This window comes from Salmo salar, chromosome ssa03, assembly GCF_905237065.1.
Source record: "Salmo salar chromosome ssa03, Ssal_v3.1, whole genome shotgun sequence".
Taxonomy (NCBI): domain Eukaryota; kingdom Metazoa; phylum Chordata; class Actinopteri; order Salmoniformes; family Salmonidae; genus Salmo; species Salmo salar.
Window position 1 is genome coordinate 42,907,850 of NC_059444.1, and position 17,061 is coordinate 42,924,910.

The following is a 17,061-nucleotide window of genomic DNA, read 5'->3' on the forward strand; positions in this document are numbered from 1 at the left end:
ATCATGAATTCAAAGTTAGAAAGCTATTTATACTTACCTGGGTCACCTTTCATCTTTTTTAAGACATAGCCTACCTATTAAATGTAGCTTGTTTTCTGACGACCTCTGTGAAACTGGGCAGAATACTATAAAATCTACCAATGACTGCTTAGTAACAATATGAGCCTTTTTTTTTACCAGGGCCCGTATGGTCAAAAGTAGTACACTATGTAGGGAATAGTGTGTCATTTGGGATGCAGCATTAGCACACAAATATTCTTAGCATACACTGCCTAGCTTTATTAAAGGTGCTGCTGCTCTGCATCAAATCGACACGTTCTTCTCTCTCTCTCTCCCTCTCTATTTCTCTCTCTTTTATCTGTCAATGGGGCTGTGTAAACACTGGAACAGAGGTCTCAGGGTTCATCACTTGAGAAAATTACATTCAAGATAGCTAGCAGTGTTATTATGGATCATTTCAACTTTCAACATGTCGTAGAGAGCAAAGGTTAGAGGACAAAGGTTACTCTTTATTTGTTGTATTTGGAATGATTTTAGCATTTTCCATTACGTTTTCCAAACTTTTTATATCTGTTTTTCCCACTTAACAATTCCAACGCACCTATATGTAGGCCTAGTAATTCTCTTATCTTTCTACTAAGCAGTTATAATAGTATGTTAGATATCTGCAACAACAATGCAACAGTAACCCACTAAACTGTAAGCCCAGGCACTTCGACTACCAGATTATTTCCAGCTATCTCTCATTGACTTAGCGTCCTGTCCAGGGGGTGTACTTGTACATCAAGCTACCTTACTACAGAAACAGGAGATAGGCTCCTGCTCTATGGGCTGTTCTGGCTGAGACAAGGCTTACTTCTTTACTTACTTATTCATTGACCGTCCTCTTTCTCTTCTCTCTGTGTCTCCACAGTAACAAATTACAACAATGTTGTGGAGGGCCAGTCAGACTCTGATGATGAGGACAAGCTACACATAGTGGAGGAGGACCCTGATGGTGACAGCATGGTGCCAGAAGACGCCTCAGTAGTATTAACCCAGAACGGTACAGAGACGCACCAAGACACTTGGGATGGAGGTGAGACTCTAGGCTGGAACATAGAATACGATAACTTTGTGTGTGTGTGTGTGTGTGTGTGTGTGTGTGTGTGTGTGTGTGTGTGTGTGTGTGTGTGTGTGTGTGTGTGTGTGTGTGTGTGTGTGTGTGTGTGTGTGTGTGTGTGTGTGTGGTTAGACTATACAGTACATACAGAACAATTACTTTTCAATTGTATTAATTTGTCCGACGCTCTAATCTAGAGCGATTTACAGTCAATGCATCAACTAAGTTTTAGTAGGGAAAAAATATTGCATATGACAGTCATTGCAAGTCATTGTCCTTCTTCGAAATAGCTGCTATCAGCAGAATCCGTGCCAGGAAGAAAAAAACAACTGTAGGTGTGAGTGAAAGAAACAGAACATACAACCACAGTGCTGTTTCGTTGTTTTGTTAACATCTTTTCATTGACTTTAGAAACACACCAACTTCAACTGGTAATGACACTGACACATCAGGCATATGCAAGAGGTAGGACAACTACATTTACATTATCCTGCTCGCCAAAGACTGGGCATTTGGCCTAAGCTTCAACTAAGACAGAACTTTTCCCCTGGACCTGGAATGTTCTTACATGGTTTCCGTGATGTTTGTTTCACGTGGTCTGTCTTAAGGCAGTGAATTTCAGTCTTCCTTCACGCTATGGCTGATTCCCAAATGGCACCCTATTCCCTATGTAGTGCACTACTTTCGACCTGAGCCTTATGTGCCCTAGTCAAAAGTTAGTGCACTGTAAAGACAATAGTTGTGGTTAAGATGTCTTTTTAGGTGTGGTCTGTTTGAGGACGTGCTATAGTATTGAATATTGCACACATGGACTGGACACCTACATGACTGCTGGCAGTTTATGCACCATTTATGCTGTTGTCTGCGCGCACACACAAATCAATGCTGTGTTCAAACAACCCAATTTGGGTAAATATTGAACAGAACACACATTGGTTTATTTTGACTCGGCCAGTTGGGTCACAAACAACCCACTGTTTTCTTTAAGTTGAGTTGTTGATGGTGGCCTTTTGAGCTATGATCCATTTGGGTCAGATCAGAAGACTGGAGAAGTGGTTTAGTAGGGGTGTGGGTTTCAGATAGTTATTTTTGGCCACCTGTGAGCATATGTAATTCCAGTTAATCTGTTCTGTTGTGTTGCCAACACATGTTAAGGTTGAGCACTGATACTTTTGTAGCTTTAATAAGGCTAACACAAGAGTAGGAGTTCCTTAAATGCCTATATATATCCCTATGCTGGGATAGTTACCACTTTGTTATAATATTTAAATAATTATAAATTGTATATGAAAATATCTCATGTGCAAAAATATTGAAGGAACATTGAAATTTTCAGTGTACAAACTTAACACGATGAACATGAATGACATTGACTCTCACGGGTGGCCTACAATAACTATCTGAAAGCCACGCCCCAATAGGCCACAACTTTGGATTACCCAAACATGGGTTAATTTAACCATCAGTTGGGTTTTTATTCACTTTCATGCTGGGTTGATCCAGCAGAGGGGTCTTTTTTTAATGTAATCCATAGGTTATTTTCAGGAGAGAGTAAATGTCGTTCCTGTTCATCATGTTATGTTCACCCTGAAGATGGCACAGTGATGCCGAAACATTGGCGGTTTACCCAATAAATAACTGGGAGTTTATACATATGGAGTGTGCGACTCTCTTTGTTTTTATAGCTTACAGTTTATTCGCCATTAGTCAGTACCTCTACACTAAATAATTTTATCTGGGTGTGCGCCAGCTCATGCTTTTTATGTTTGTACACTGCAAAATTAAATTTCCCTTCAATATTTTTGCACATTACATATTTGTATATAAAATGAATTACATTATTATTTAAATACCATAACAAAGTGGTAACTATCCCGACATTGGTATATGCATAGGCATTTGAGGAACTCAAATTGTGTAAGACTCATTAAGCTACAAAAGTGTCAGTGCTTAACCTTAACATGTGTTGACAATACAACAGAACAGATTAACCTTAATGACATTTACTCTCACATGTGGCCAAAAATAACTATCTGAAAGCCACAATCCTACCAAGCCGCACCTTCAGTCTTCTGATCTGACCCGGTAGATCATTGATCAATAACCCAACTAAGTGACCCAACTGGCTGGGTCGAAAATAACTCAACGTGTTCTGTCCACTATTTACCCAGCTTCTCTCTCTCTCTCTCTCTCTCTCTCTCTCTCTCTCTCTCTCTCTCTCTCTCTCTCTCTCTCTCGCTCTCTCTCGCTCTCTCGCTCCCTCTCGCTCCCTCTCGCTCCCTCTCTTCAGTTAGACTAGATATGTCACAGAACATTGGATTTTGATGGTATTCCGCGGACACTTGCTGCCATCTTATTTACACACTTTCATATTGAAAAATGCTTGTCTAGTCCCACGTGCTGCTCAAATCAGTACTGCATTACTCCACTTTCCCCTGATACTGCAAATCTTCCTCACATAGACCCACAGAGGACCATGTTATATTTGATAGGCTGCATCCTGTTGTAAAGTAGTGCACTATATTGGTCAGGGTTTCTCAAACTCGGTCCCGGGGTGCACGTTTTGTTTTTTGCCCTAGCACTACACAGCTGACTCAAATGATCAACCCTTTTAGGTTTCAATGTAGAACCCTCTGTGGAAATGGTTCAAGATGGAACCCAAAAGGGTTCTACCTGGAACCATAAAGGGTTCTACCTGGAACCATAAAGGGTTCTTCAAAGGGTTCTCCTATGGGGAAAGCCAAAGAACCCCTTTAGGTTCTAGATAGCACCTTTTTTATCTAAGAGCGTACTGTAATCCTGTGCCAACACTAGCCTTACTAACTCTGTCCATTTGGAAACAGTTGTGCACCCTGATCCCTCCACCTGCTCCAATACGTCTCACACAGTACGAGTGCCAAAAACATGCCTCACTCACCAAATCCCTCTTGCGCCAGGGTTGGTTCATCGTGAGAATATCTTGAGTGAGTAGGGATTTAGAAGCAGAGAACGCAACCAAAGCAGTGACTCTTTTTTCTCCTTCAATCTATTGGAATATGAGTCTTTCTGAAAATTGTTGAATAAAATGTATGTTAAGGGCGTTTAAAGGCATTTCTTCTGTAAAAAACACCTTTCTAGGAAATAATGAAGGTGAACATGATATCCTCTGTGAGTGTCCATTCTGTATGCTGTGGGAAAGAAGAGAGATGGGAAACTTGATGGGAGGTTACTCCATTACACTCTTGATTTCATATAGCCCCTGTTGGCTGGCGCCACCCGGCTTCCTGTGTGGTACTGTGTTTTAGTGTGGGCTGGGAGCTGCCTGGGAGTACTGTACTCAGAGCCTGGGAGTAATCTCTTTCCCTCTCTCTCTTTCCCTGAACAGATTATCTCTACTCTCCTCAGGCAGGGCTGCTACCTTTGGGAGATCTGAGACAGACACGTGCACACACACTCACACACACACATACTCATTCAATGGGAACACCATGTCATTTCAACATGGACATTTGGGTAATATTTGGTTGAGACTTTGATCAATGAGATTTCAACTTTTATTCACCCCCTTTCAACCATGTAAAAGCACAACAAAGTTCAAATGGGAATACAATGTCAGATATTTTGTATTTATACAGAAACTTAATGAGTTATCACTGTGCTTCATCTAATAGCACAACCAAATGTCCTGGATTGCACTAACCGAAAGGTTGCTGGTTTGACTACCCGAGCCGACAAGGTAAAACTTTTGCCCTTAAACAAGGCACTTAACCCTAATTTGCTGTTTGAGATTTAGTGCAGATTATTATAGCAGTAGTGAAGATCTCCACGACCTGCAACCTTTACATGCTATCTTGAACATGCACACTTTCTATGATTACATAAGAAGACATTTAGTAACGGTGACCTCAGATTGTGGCCATAGATGTGTTACTCATTTTAAGGTTAAACAAATACGGTTACATTCGTGTGTAAGATTAACTTTAGGATATTACAAAATTAATATGAAATTGTATTTGGTTGACAACGCAGACAAATATCAACATTCAAAGGAGATTATTATATATTGTTTTATTTTTTATTTCACCTTTATTTAACCAGGTAGGCCAGTTGAGAACAAGTTCTCATTTACAACTGCGACCTGGCCAAGATAAAACAAAGCAGTGCGACAAAAACTACAACACAGAGTTACACATAAACAAAGCACAACCAGGCATCCTCTACTGATGGGAAGAGGTCAATATGCTTCCAGGATACCCGGTCCAGGTCGATTAGAAGGCCTGCTTGCTGAAGTGTTTTAGGGAGCGTTTGACAATGATGGGGGTGGTCTTTTGACCGCGGACCCATTACGGACGCAGCCAATGAGGCAGTGATCGCTGAGATCCTGGTTGAAGACGGCAGAGGTGTATTTAGAGGGCAAATTGGTTAGGATGATATCTGAGAGGGTGGCCATGGTTACGGATTTAGGGTTGTACCTGATAGGTTCCTTGATAATTTGTGTGAGATTGATGTCATCTAACTTAGACTGTAGGACGGCCGGGGTGTTAAGCATATCCCAGTTTAGGTCAACTAACAGTACGTACTCTGAAGATAGATGGGGGGCAATCAATTCACATATGGTGTCCAGGGCACAGCTGGGGGCTGAGGGGGATCTGTAACAGGCGGCAACGGTGAGAGACTTGTTTCTGGAAAGATGGATTTTTTAAAGTAGAAGCTCGAATTGTTTGGGCACAGACCTGGATAGTATGACAGAACTCAGCAGGCTATCTCTGCAGTAGATTGCAACTCCACCTCCTTTGACAGTTCTATCTTGTTGGAAAATGTTGTAGTTGGGTGTAATGATTTTCGTAGGAGAAGTATCGGAGTCAGGCGCAGGACACAGGGATGAGTGCAAACAAAACGTGTTTACTCAAAACAATAATCCAACTTCTCCCACAGCAATAAAACATGGTTGGGAGAAACTCCTTCAACAATTACAAAACAGGAAACAATCACGGACAAGACAAACAGGAAAGCCAGAGGGTTAAATAATGAACATAATCAGGGAATATGAAACAGGTGTGTATAATTAAGACAAAACCAGACGAACAAGGAAACATAGATCGGTGGTAACTAGTAAGCCGGTGACGTCGATCGCCGAATGCCGCCCGAAGAAGGAGAGGGGCCGACTTCGGCGGAAGTCGTGACATTGGGGATGGAAATTTCAGGATTTTTGGTGGCCTTCCTAAGCCAGGATTCAGACACGGCTAGGACATCAGGGTTGGCGGAGTGTGCTAAAGCAGTGAATAAAACAAACTTAGGGAGGAGGCTTCTAATGTTAACATGCATGAAACCAATGCTTTTACGGTTACAGAAGTCAACACATGAGAGCAGCTGGGCAATGGGAGTGGTGCTAACCTCTACATCACCAGAGGGACAGAGGAGGAGGAGGAGTAGGATAAGGCTACGGCTAAAGGCTGTAAGAACTGGTCGTCTATTGCGTTCAGAACAGAGAGTAAAAGGAGCAGATTTCTGTGTGTGGAAGAATATATTCAAGGCATTATGTACAGACATGGGTATGGTAGGATGTGAGTACAGTGGAGGTAAACCTAAGCATTGAGTGACGATGAGTGGTTTTGTCTCTAGTGGCACCAGTTAAGCCAGGTGAGGTCACCGCATGTGTGGGTGGTGGGACAAAAGGCATATTGGGCAGGGCTCTACAGTGAAATAAGACAATAATCACTAACCAAAACAGCAATAGACAAGGCATATTGACATTAGGGAGAGGCATGTGTAGCCGAGTGATCATAGGGTCCAATGAGTAGCAATAGGTTAGTCAGGGAGCCGATTCAGTAGTCACTACTACGCTAGGTGAGCTGGAGACACAGCGATTCATACAGCTAGCGGGCCGGGCTTAGCAGATGGGCCTTCGGCGATGTCGCAACGGAAGAGCTTGTTGAAACCACCTCGGACGATAACATCGGCAGACCAGTCGTGATGGATCGGCGGGGCCCCATGTCGGCAGTAAATGGTCCAGGCCAATTGGCAAAAGAGGTATTGTAGCCCAAGAATTAGCTGGTAGACCTCTTCGGCAAGCTGGGAGATTTATTTATTTAACCTTTATTTAACTTGGCAAGTCAGTTAAGAACAAATTCTTATTTACAATGACGGCCTAGGAACAGTGGGTTAACTGCCTTTTTCAAGGGCAGAACGACAGATTTTTACCTTGTCAGCTTGGGGATTCAATCTAGCAACCTTTTGGTTACCGGCCCAATAGTCTAACCACTAGGCTGTCTACTAGATGGGCCTAGCTCGAGGCTAGCTCAAGGCTAACTGGTGCTTGCTTCGGGACAGAGACGTTAGCCAGGAGTAGCCACTCGGATTGCAGCTAGCTAGCTGCGATGATCCAGTGTAAAGGTTCAGAGCTAGCGGTAGGAATCCGGAGATGTGGTAGAGAAAAAGCCGTCCGATATGCTCTGGGTTGCGCTGTGCAGACTGGCAGGTCTTGACCGAGCTGAGGCTGGCTGTTATCCGAGTTAGCCTCTTGACGGTCGCCTAGGATAGGGGGCGCTTACAGCGATTTTTGAAAAAGATTTGTGCCCATTTTAAACGGCCTCCTACTCAAACTCAGAAGCTAGGATATGCATATAATTAATACTTGTGGATAGAAAACACCCTAAAGTTTCTAAAACTGTTTGAATGGTGTCTGTGAGTATAACAGAACTCATATGGCAGTCACAACCCCGAGACCGATCGTAACAGGATGTGGAATTCTGAATTGCGGACTCAACTTCACCACTTTGCCTGTAATTCACACAGTGAGCAATGGTTCATTGAGCACTTCCTATTGCTTCCACTAGATGTCCCCAGTCTTTACAAAGTGATTTGATCCTTCTACTGTGAAAACTGAATGAATGAGACGCTGTGGAAATTGGTCACATGAGGAGGGCCATCACCATTATGACGCCGGCGCCCCTGGCTACCCTCCCCTTTCGAAACGTTTTGAAAGACAATGCAATCATCCCCCTTGAATCTTATTGGAGCTCTGGTTGAAAAAGGCCCTAAAGATTTATGTTATACAACGTTTGACATGTTTGAACGAACCTAAATAAAAAAAATATGCATTTTTTTCGAAAGAGGTGTCCCGCACACGACGGAGGTTTTGGAGCAGCCTTCAGAACGCGCTAACAAGAAGACATAAAGGATTAATTTTTTCGAACGAAAATACATTTGTTGTGGACCTGGGATTCCTGGAAGTGCTTTCTGATGAAGACAACCAAAGGTAAGGGATTATTGACAATAGTATACAAGACTAGATTTGATATGCGATTGTTCCAAGATGGCGCTGACCTGTAACGGTAGCCTATTTTTCTGAGTATCGCATCCCCTTTTATCGCAAAGTGTGATTACCCAGTAAAGTTATTTTTAAATCTGGCATTACAGGTGCTTTCAAGAGATATTCATCTATAAATCTTAGAATGACAATATTACATTTTAAAAATGTTTTCGAATAGTAATTTAGTAAATTGTAGCCCTGTTTCACCGGATGCATTTGAGGGAAAATAGTTAGTCAACGTTACGCGCCGATGTAAAATGCTATTTTTATATATAAATATGAACTTTATCGAACAAAAGAATGCATGTGTTGTGTAACATGATGTCCTAGGGGTGTCATCTGATGAAGATTGTCAAAGGTTAGTGCTGCATTTAGCTGTTTTTTGGTTATTTGTGATGCATGTGGTTGGTTGGAAAATGGCTATGTGGCTACTTTTACGATATACTCCTCTAACATAATCTAATGTTTTGCTTTTGCTGTAAAGCCTTTTTGAAATCGGACAACGTGGTTCGATTCAGGAGAGGTGTATCTATAAAACGATATAACATAGTCCTATATTTGAAAAAAAAATAATATTAAATTTCGTTATGCTAATGGCGATAGGACTTTTCGCTGGATGTCGGGACGGAGCCCGACCAGGGGTTAACGGTGACGACCGCTAGCAGTGGCTAACTGACTACTAGCTAGTAGCTAGTTACCTGGCTAGCTTCTGATGGGGGTTCCGGTTCTAAAGTATAAAAATAGCAGATCCGTACCACATTGGGTGAGGCAGGTTGCAGGAGAGTATATTCAGTCCATAGATGGAAAGTGAGATTAAAATATGTACGAAAGAAAATTATATATGAAACGATATTTACACGGGACAGGACGGGACAAGACAAAACACACGTCCGACTGCTACGCCATCTTGGAATGCTTGAGATGTACTGTATCTAATGCTTGGACAGTGGCGGTTGCTGATTGGCTGGATACCGGGGGTGCAAGGTGGTCGGAGTTGTCAACAAAGCAGCATGACAGAAATATGATGGCAAGTTTTCGAACTACCGGTAGTTTATTTGAGAAGATATATAAAGCGATCTGTGCATTTGAACAACAGCATAAATACACCTATTTCACTTTTGCATGTCAAAAACCGAATGACCACTGCTGCACATGCTGCCACTTTTTTGAACAGATTAGATTATACTATTTAGAACGAGTAGTAACTCATCTATTTAATTATTAAGACATTTCTCAGTAGTAATTCTCATGATAGCACATTAGTAGTACTCAGTGACAAATCTCCTTCCAGACTCACATTAAGCATCTCCAATCCAAAATTAAATCTAGAATCGGCTTCCTATTTCGCAACAAAGCCTCCTTCACTCATGCTGCCAAACATACCCTCGTAAAACTGACTATCCTGCCGATCCTTGACTTGGGCGATGTCATTTACAAAATAGCCTCCAACACTCTACTCAGCAAACTGGATGTACTCTATCTCAGTGCCATCCGTTTTGTCACCAAAACCCCATATACTACCCACCACTGCGACCTGTATGCTCTCGTTGTCTGGCTCTCGCTACATATTCGTCACCAAACCCACTGGCTCCAGGTCATCTATAAGTCTTTGCTAGGTAAAGCCCCGTCTTATCTCAGCTCACTGGTCACCACAGCAACACCCCCCCATAGCACGCGCTCCAGCAGGTATATTTCACTGGTCATCCCCAAAGCCAACACCTCCTTTGGCCGCCTTTCCTTCCAGTTCTCTGCTGCCAATGACTAGAATGAATTGCAAAAATCACTGAAGTTGGAGACTTATAACTCCCTCACTAACTTTAAGCATCAGCTGTCAGAGCAGCTTACCGATCACTGCACTTGTACACAGCCCATCTGTAAATAGCCCACCCAACTACCTCATCCCCATGTTGTTCTTTTTTGCTCTTTTGCACCCCGGTATCTTTACTTGCACATCATCTGCATATGTATCACTCCAGTGTTAATGCCACTATGGCCTATTTATTGCCTTACCTCCCTAATCTTACTACATTTGCACACACTGTATAAAGATTTTTCTATTGTGTTATTGACTGTACGTCTGTTTATCCCATGTGTAACTCTATGTTGTTGTTTTTGTCGCACTGCTTTGCTTTATCTTGGCCAGGTCGCAGTTGTAAATAAAGGTTAAATCCCTGGATGGGAGACCAAATGGATAGCTGTACATAGAGCAACTCTCCAGTAGGCAGGCTTGGTTAAAACCCTGGATGGGAGACCAAATGAATAGCTGTACATAGAGCAACTCTCCAGTAGGTGGGCTTGGTTAAAACCCTGGATGGGAGACCAAATGGATAGCTGTACATAGAGCAACTCTCCAGTAGGCGGTGCTGCCCAACTTTTTTTAATGGATATAACGTTGAAGATCTGATGTTGTTTCAAAGGTACAAATTCAACATAATTTATACAAGCTTTGTCTATGTTGATAAGTGGTTACTATAGCGTGCAACAGAACAGTGTACTGTCTACACTCGGTTTGTTGTTTTTATGAAATCGTTTTCATGAAATCGTTTTTAATCATAGCTAAAGTTTGTATTGTTACTGATTCCACGACGCAGACAGCCTTTACAGCTGGGACTGCAAGTTTGTGTCCCGGATTCCTGTTAAGTAGCAGTTAGCTGCTAGCCATCATGAAAATGGATCAGGCTAACGCTAGCAGTGCTAACCCACAAGTTTTTTTATCCACAGCTGGGCACAAATGCTTCAGGTGTGATATGATTTCCACACAATCACAAGATAAAGATAAGGTGGAACTGGAAAATGGACAGGGATTTGTCTGCCCTAAATCCACCACCATCAAGCATTTTAGGAAGAGATCCTCTGGCTGTTAGCAGGCTGTGAGAAAAGGAAAACCTGCTTAACACGATGAACACGAATGACATGTACACTGACTTGTACCTTACAGAACTGTTGGTCGTTGTTTGTTTATTTTGTTTAAGTGTTCTCTAAAAATAAAAGTTAAGATGAGCACTATACCAGCTGCGCTTTGGTCCCCTTTCATCGACGCTTGTGACAGAACCACCCACCAAAAGAAGACCAAGCAGCGGGGTAAGGAGCTCGAGTCATGGACATGGGAGGAGATCCTCGATGGAAAGGGTCCATGGAGCCAGGCTGGGGAGTACCAGCGCCCGAAGGAGGAGCTGGAGGAGGCGAAGAGGGAACGACGGAGGTACGAGGCGTTGTATCCTCCTATTCAGGAGGTGAAGAGGCAGCCCCAAAACATTTTGGGGGGGGGGCATAAGGGGAGTTTTGCTAGGTCAGGGGGGAACCCTGACCTAACTTCCCGGCCACTTCGGAGGGAGCCGTGGAGCAAACCAGAGCCGAGAAAGGAGTCGAGCGCCGAGCTTGACGCGAGATTCCGGAAGGAGGTACTGGCGGAGAGGGCACGACTGAGCAGGCGTGCAGAGGGGCGAGCGATGCATTACGGGGTGATGCGGACTATCTCGCCAATCCGCACACACAGTCTGGTGCGGTCGGTACGGGCTCCGCAGCATTGCCGTGCTAGAGTTGGCACTCAGCCGGGAAGGAGTGTGCCTGCTCAGCGTGTCTGGCCGCCAGTGCGTCTCCTCGGCCCAGCTTATCCTGCGCCCGCTCTACACACGGCAGCCCTCATTCCCCAGCACAGCCCAGTTCGCCCTGTGCCAGTGCTCCGCCCGTGCCGGGCTCCAGGGACCATCCAGCCAGGACGGAGTGTGCCAGCCCTGAGCTCCAGACCTCCGGTGCGCCTCCACGGCCCAGTGTGCCTCGTGCCTGCTCTGCGCACCCAGTGTCCTGTAAGTCTTCCCAGTCTGGGGAGACCGGTCCCAGCTCTACGCAGGAGGCTTCCAAGGACGCTCCTCAGCCCGGAGCCTCCAGTGACGCTCCTCAGCCCGGAGCCTCCAGCAACGCTCCCCAGTCAGGAGCCTCCAGCGACGCTCCCCAGTCAGGAGCCTCCAGCGACGCTCCTCAGCCAGGAGCCTCCAGCGACGCTCCCCAGCCCGGAGCCTCCAGCAACGCTCCCCAGTCAGGAGCCTCCAGCGACGCTCCCCAGTCAGGAGCCTCCAGTGACGCTCCTCAGCCCGGAGCCTCCAGCGACGCTCCCCAGTCAGGAGCCTCCAGCGACGCTCCCCAGTCAGGAGCCTCCATCGACGCTCCTCAGCCCGGAGCCACCAGAGCCACCTCCGTAGTGGGAGGATTGGTGAAGGGGGGGTGTAGCACAGGAACCGTCGTTGACGGTGGCCACCCTCCCTTCCCTCCCTTTAGGTTTGGGGTTGGTTTTGTGGGGTTTTTTGTTTTGGAGGTGCAGTCGGGGTCTGCACATTTGGGGGGGTGGCAGGGGGGTGTTTGTTTTGTGTGTTTTGGGGTTTTTGGTTCTAGGGGATTTTGGTTCTAGTTTTCAATTTCTATGTTTCTTTTTCCATGTTTGGCCGAGTATGCTTTCCAATCAGAGGCAGGTGTTTTTCGTTGTCTCTAATTGGAAGCCATACTTAGGCAGCCTGTTTTTTCCTTTGGGTTTGTGGGTGGTTGTTTTCCGTATTAGTCTTTGTACCTTACGGAACTTTTGGTCGTTGTTTGTTTATCTTGCTTAAGTGTTCTCTAAAAATAAAAGTTAAGATGAGCACTATACCCGCTGCGCCTTGGTCTGTTCACTATGACGCCTGTGACACTATGGTTATTGTAAGTAACATAACCTAGGTTATGTTCCTTTAACTCTAGTGAGAGTTATACAAACTGTCATCTCCTACCATTCTGATCGATTGGAGACTGTCAGAAAACGTGGTTGTAACGTTAATAATTTGGTTATTATTCCATTGGTTACCTCTAGGCAGACGCCCCAAGGCAGAGTGGCCCACACTAATTGAATATGGCACTTTTAAATATTAGAGCAATCAGTAGTGAAACCTTTCTTGTAAATGAACTCATTACTGAGCATAAAGTTGATTGCATGTTTCTCACTGAAACCTGGCTGTCTTCAAGCTGTAGCTCCACTCTTATTGAAGCCTCCCCCGCTACAGCGTTTCATATCAAAAAAGGGGAAAAGGGTGGAGGGGCAGCCTCTATTTTTACTAATGCTCTCAGCTGTAAGGACATTTCATTTGGCGACTTTGGGTCTTTTGAGGATCATGCTATACTGTTTAAATGTCAGCCACCAGTGCTGGCCATAACCCTGTATAGGCCACCAAAGCACTGCCCCACTTTCTTTACTGATTTCTCTGAACTATTGTCTGTTGTCCTTGAGAACTATGAAAAAAAATCATTGTGTTGGGTGATTTTAAAATTAATGTTGACAAAGAGACTGACTCCAAGGCCATTAATTATAATCTTTTAGGTCTATACTTTATCCCATTTTACTGGGCCCACCCATAACCGTGGGCATACTTTGGACCTAGACCTACTAAGGGGATTTCTATTGTTGATGTTGCTTTATCTGATCACCACTGTGTATTTTTATCTACCTTGTTGCCATAGCACAGGTTAATATTGAATACATTATTAAGAAACGCTATCTTATTGCTGAAGTTGCTGCAGATTTTATTGAGTGTAAGAACAATACTCCATCACCTATTCTGCCTTCCTCTTGTGATGATTTAGTTGATAACTTTAATATTAAATTAAGGGCAACCATTGATGCCATAGCTACAGTGAAGTTGAAAAAGGCCACATCCAAACGGATACCCCTTTGGATGAGTGAAGAAACTAATAAATTATAGAGAAATTGCAGAAAGGCAGAGTGGGAGTGGGGAGTCAAAGTTGCAGGTCCGTTATGATATTCTGAGACTTGGCATATATAACAAGGCATATATAACAAGGCAATTGGAAATACCACACTGGCTTATTTTTCTGACTTGATCACTAATAATCAGAATAATGTGGGTGTGCTCTTCTCCACCATTGATGGCCTGATACATCCTACCCCCGCAGACCTATGCAAACTTTCCTCCACATCTAAATGTGATGAGTTTGCAAGATAACATAACAAACATTAGGCTTGGTATAAGTCAAGCAAGACCGGATGAGAAGTTTGATATATGCCCTAGCTTACCACGCAGAGGGACTATGGATTTATTTTCCCTGGTTGACATAGACATGCTCAGGAAAGTGATATCACAACTTAAGCCTTCCACCTGCGTTCTCGATCCTATCCCCACCACCTTCTTCAAAACAGGTTTTATTGCATATCTGAAGAATTGCAAGCTATTGTTAATCCCTCCCTGTTCACAGGCAGTGCACTAAAACTGCTATGGTGAAACCCCTTCTGAAGAAAAGTAATCTAGATTCTCCAGCTCTTAACAGTTTCCAGCCAATCTCCAACCATCCATTCTTAAGCAACATTCTGGAGAAATTGGTTTTCAAACACCTAAATGTTTTTTTTAAGTGCCAACTGTTTTTAGTTTTTATTTTTCAATTCTGGTTTTCGGGCCCACCACAGCCTTAGTTAAAGTGGTAAATTATCTTGGAGCCAACACAGATGTCAAACAGCTCTCTGTCCTTGTACTTTTGGATTTAAGTGCTGCATTCAACACTGTTGACCATGATGTTCTTCTGGACAGACTGGAGAAGTGGGTTGGCCTCTTCGGTCCAGTTTTTAAATGGATTAAGACCAAGTTTACCGGTCAAGAGTTTTTTGTCACCCTTGGTGAACATAACTCAAAGAAAATGGTTCCACAAGGTTCAATTTTGGGTCCGGTACTGTTCAGTTTATCAGAAAGCACAGCATTGATTTTCAATACTATGCAGACGATACACAACTTTATATTTTTGTGTCACCAGAGGATTTTAGGGTTAGGGTTAACCCTAACCCTTTTTAAATACTTGGATGGCTCACAACTTCCTAAGCTAAATCAAGACAAGAATGAGGTAATTATTGTTGGAGCCAAAGCACAGAGAGAGAATCTGGCCGCATATTTTAATTCACGGGCAATAAAGATAAAACACCAGAGCTGTGTTTGAATACTAACATACTAACATACTGTATACTACATACTTAATGAGTATATACTACATACTATTAGTTCATTTTAGTATACTGTAAACAAATGATATCCTTTCAGTTGAGTGTACTAGCGCTTCGCCTGTCTACTGGAAGTTGATGCTTCTTGCTAGCTTGTTAGTATGGCTAACAAATTACTAGCTAGACATCTTACGACTTCATTAACAAAATCCATTGAGAACGCACAACAACGGTACTGCTTAGCTAATAATGAGGTGAATAATCAACATAACATACCGGTACATACAAGCAACTGCTGTAATGATATGCTATGCGGTTCGTAAGGCTAGTGTAGCTAACAAAACATAACGTGTAATGTAACTTATGAAAAGGCATTACTTTATTACGTTGCTAAACATTTTCTTAACATTTGTCATAATTAGTTAAAAGCAATGAATTTGTATCTACTCTCGTCGGACTTTGGCTGCATAGTTTATCCCATTCTTCCCATTCTTGGCAGATTTTTTTTGATTTTCCCATGATGTCAAGCAAAGAGTCACGTAGTTTGAAGGTAGGTCTTGAAATACATCCACCGGTACACCTCCAATTGACTCAAATGATGTCAATTAGCCTAACAGAAGCTTCTAAAGCCATGACATAATTTTCTGGAATTTTCCATGCTGTTTAAAGGGACAGTCAACTTAGTGTATGTAAACTTCTGACCCACTGGAATTGTGAAATAATCTGTCTGTAAACAATTGTTAGAAAAATTACTTGTGTCATGCACAAAGTAGATGTCCTAACCGACTTGCCAAAACGATAGTTTGTTAACAACAAATTTGTGGAGTGGTTGAAAAATTAGTTTTAATGACTCCAACCTAAGTGTATGTAAACTTCTGACTTCAACTGTAGGTAGGTAGGTAGGTAGGTTTGTTGGTAGGTAGGTAGGCAGGTAGGTAGGTAGGTAGGCAGATAGGCAGACAGGCAGACAAACTCTCTCTCGCTCTCTCTCTCGCTCTCTCTCTCTCTCAATAACCCTGACCTCTTAGACTCTTTCTAACCTCCATCACTTTAAGTCACTGCCCAAACAAACAGTCTCTGTTGAGCCTGTTGGCACTTAAAGCTGGTAATTTCCTCTACGGCAGGGATAATTAGTAAAATAAAACTCCATTTGGTTTTGGCTGGACTCCTAAATACACCGAGAGAGGGAGAGGGGGTTAAAGGAGGAGAGAGAAAGAGAGAGAGAGAGAGCAGCTTATTTGAAATGGCTATATACAGTGCATCTGAAAGTATTCAGACCCCTTGACTTTTTCCACATTTTGTTACGTTACAGCCTTATTCTAAAATTCATATTCAATCTACACACAATACCCCATAATGACAAAGCAAAAACAGGTTTTTAGAAATGTCTGCAAATGTATTCAAAATAAAAAACTGAAATATTACATTTACATAAGTATTCAGACCCTTTACTCAGTAATTTGTTGAAGCACCTTTAGCAGCGATTACAGCCTTGTGTCTTCTTGGGTGTGATGCTACAAGCTTGGAACACCTGTATTCGGGGAGTTTATCCCATTCTTCTCTGCAGATCCTCTCAAGCTCTGTCAGGTTGGACGGGGAATGTAGCTGCACAGCTATTCTCAGGTCTCTCCAGAGATGTTCGATCAGGTTCAAGTCCGGCCTTTGGCTGGGCCACTCAAGGACATATAGAGACTTGTCCATAAA

General features: G+C 43.2%; 1 protein-coding gene across 8 annotated transcripts in view; it reads left to right on the forward strand.

Moving 5' to 3' along the window:
• The window catches only part of LOC106600604 (zinc finger E-box-binding homeobox 1), a 95,568-nt gene that overhangs the window by 47,909 nt on the left and 30,598 nt on the right, over positions 1–17,061 (forward strand). For 4 of the 8 annotated variants that reach the window (XM_014192096.2, XM_045714866.1, XM_045714868.1 and 1 more), the window contains exons 2-3: positions 914–1,078; positions 1,514–1,567. In XM_014192096.2, coding sequence (XP_014047571.2) covers positions 914–1,078; positions 1,514–1,567 — 219 coding nt within the window. The remainder of the gene's footprint in view (positions 1–913; positions 1,079–1,513; positions 1,568–17,061) is intronic. The other 4 variants (XM_045714869.1, XM_045714872.1, XM_045714871.1 and 1 more) reach the window with 1 other exon arrangement.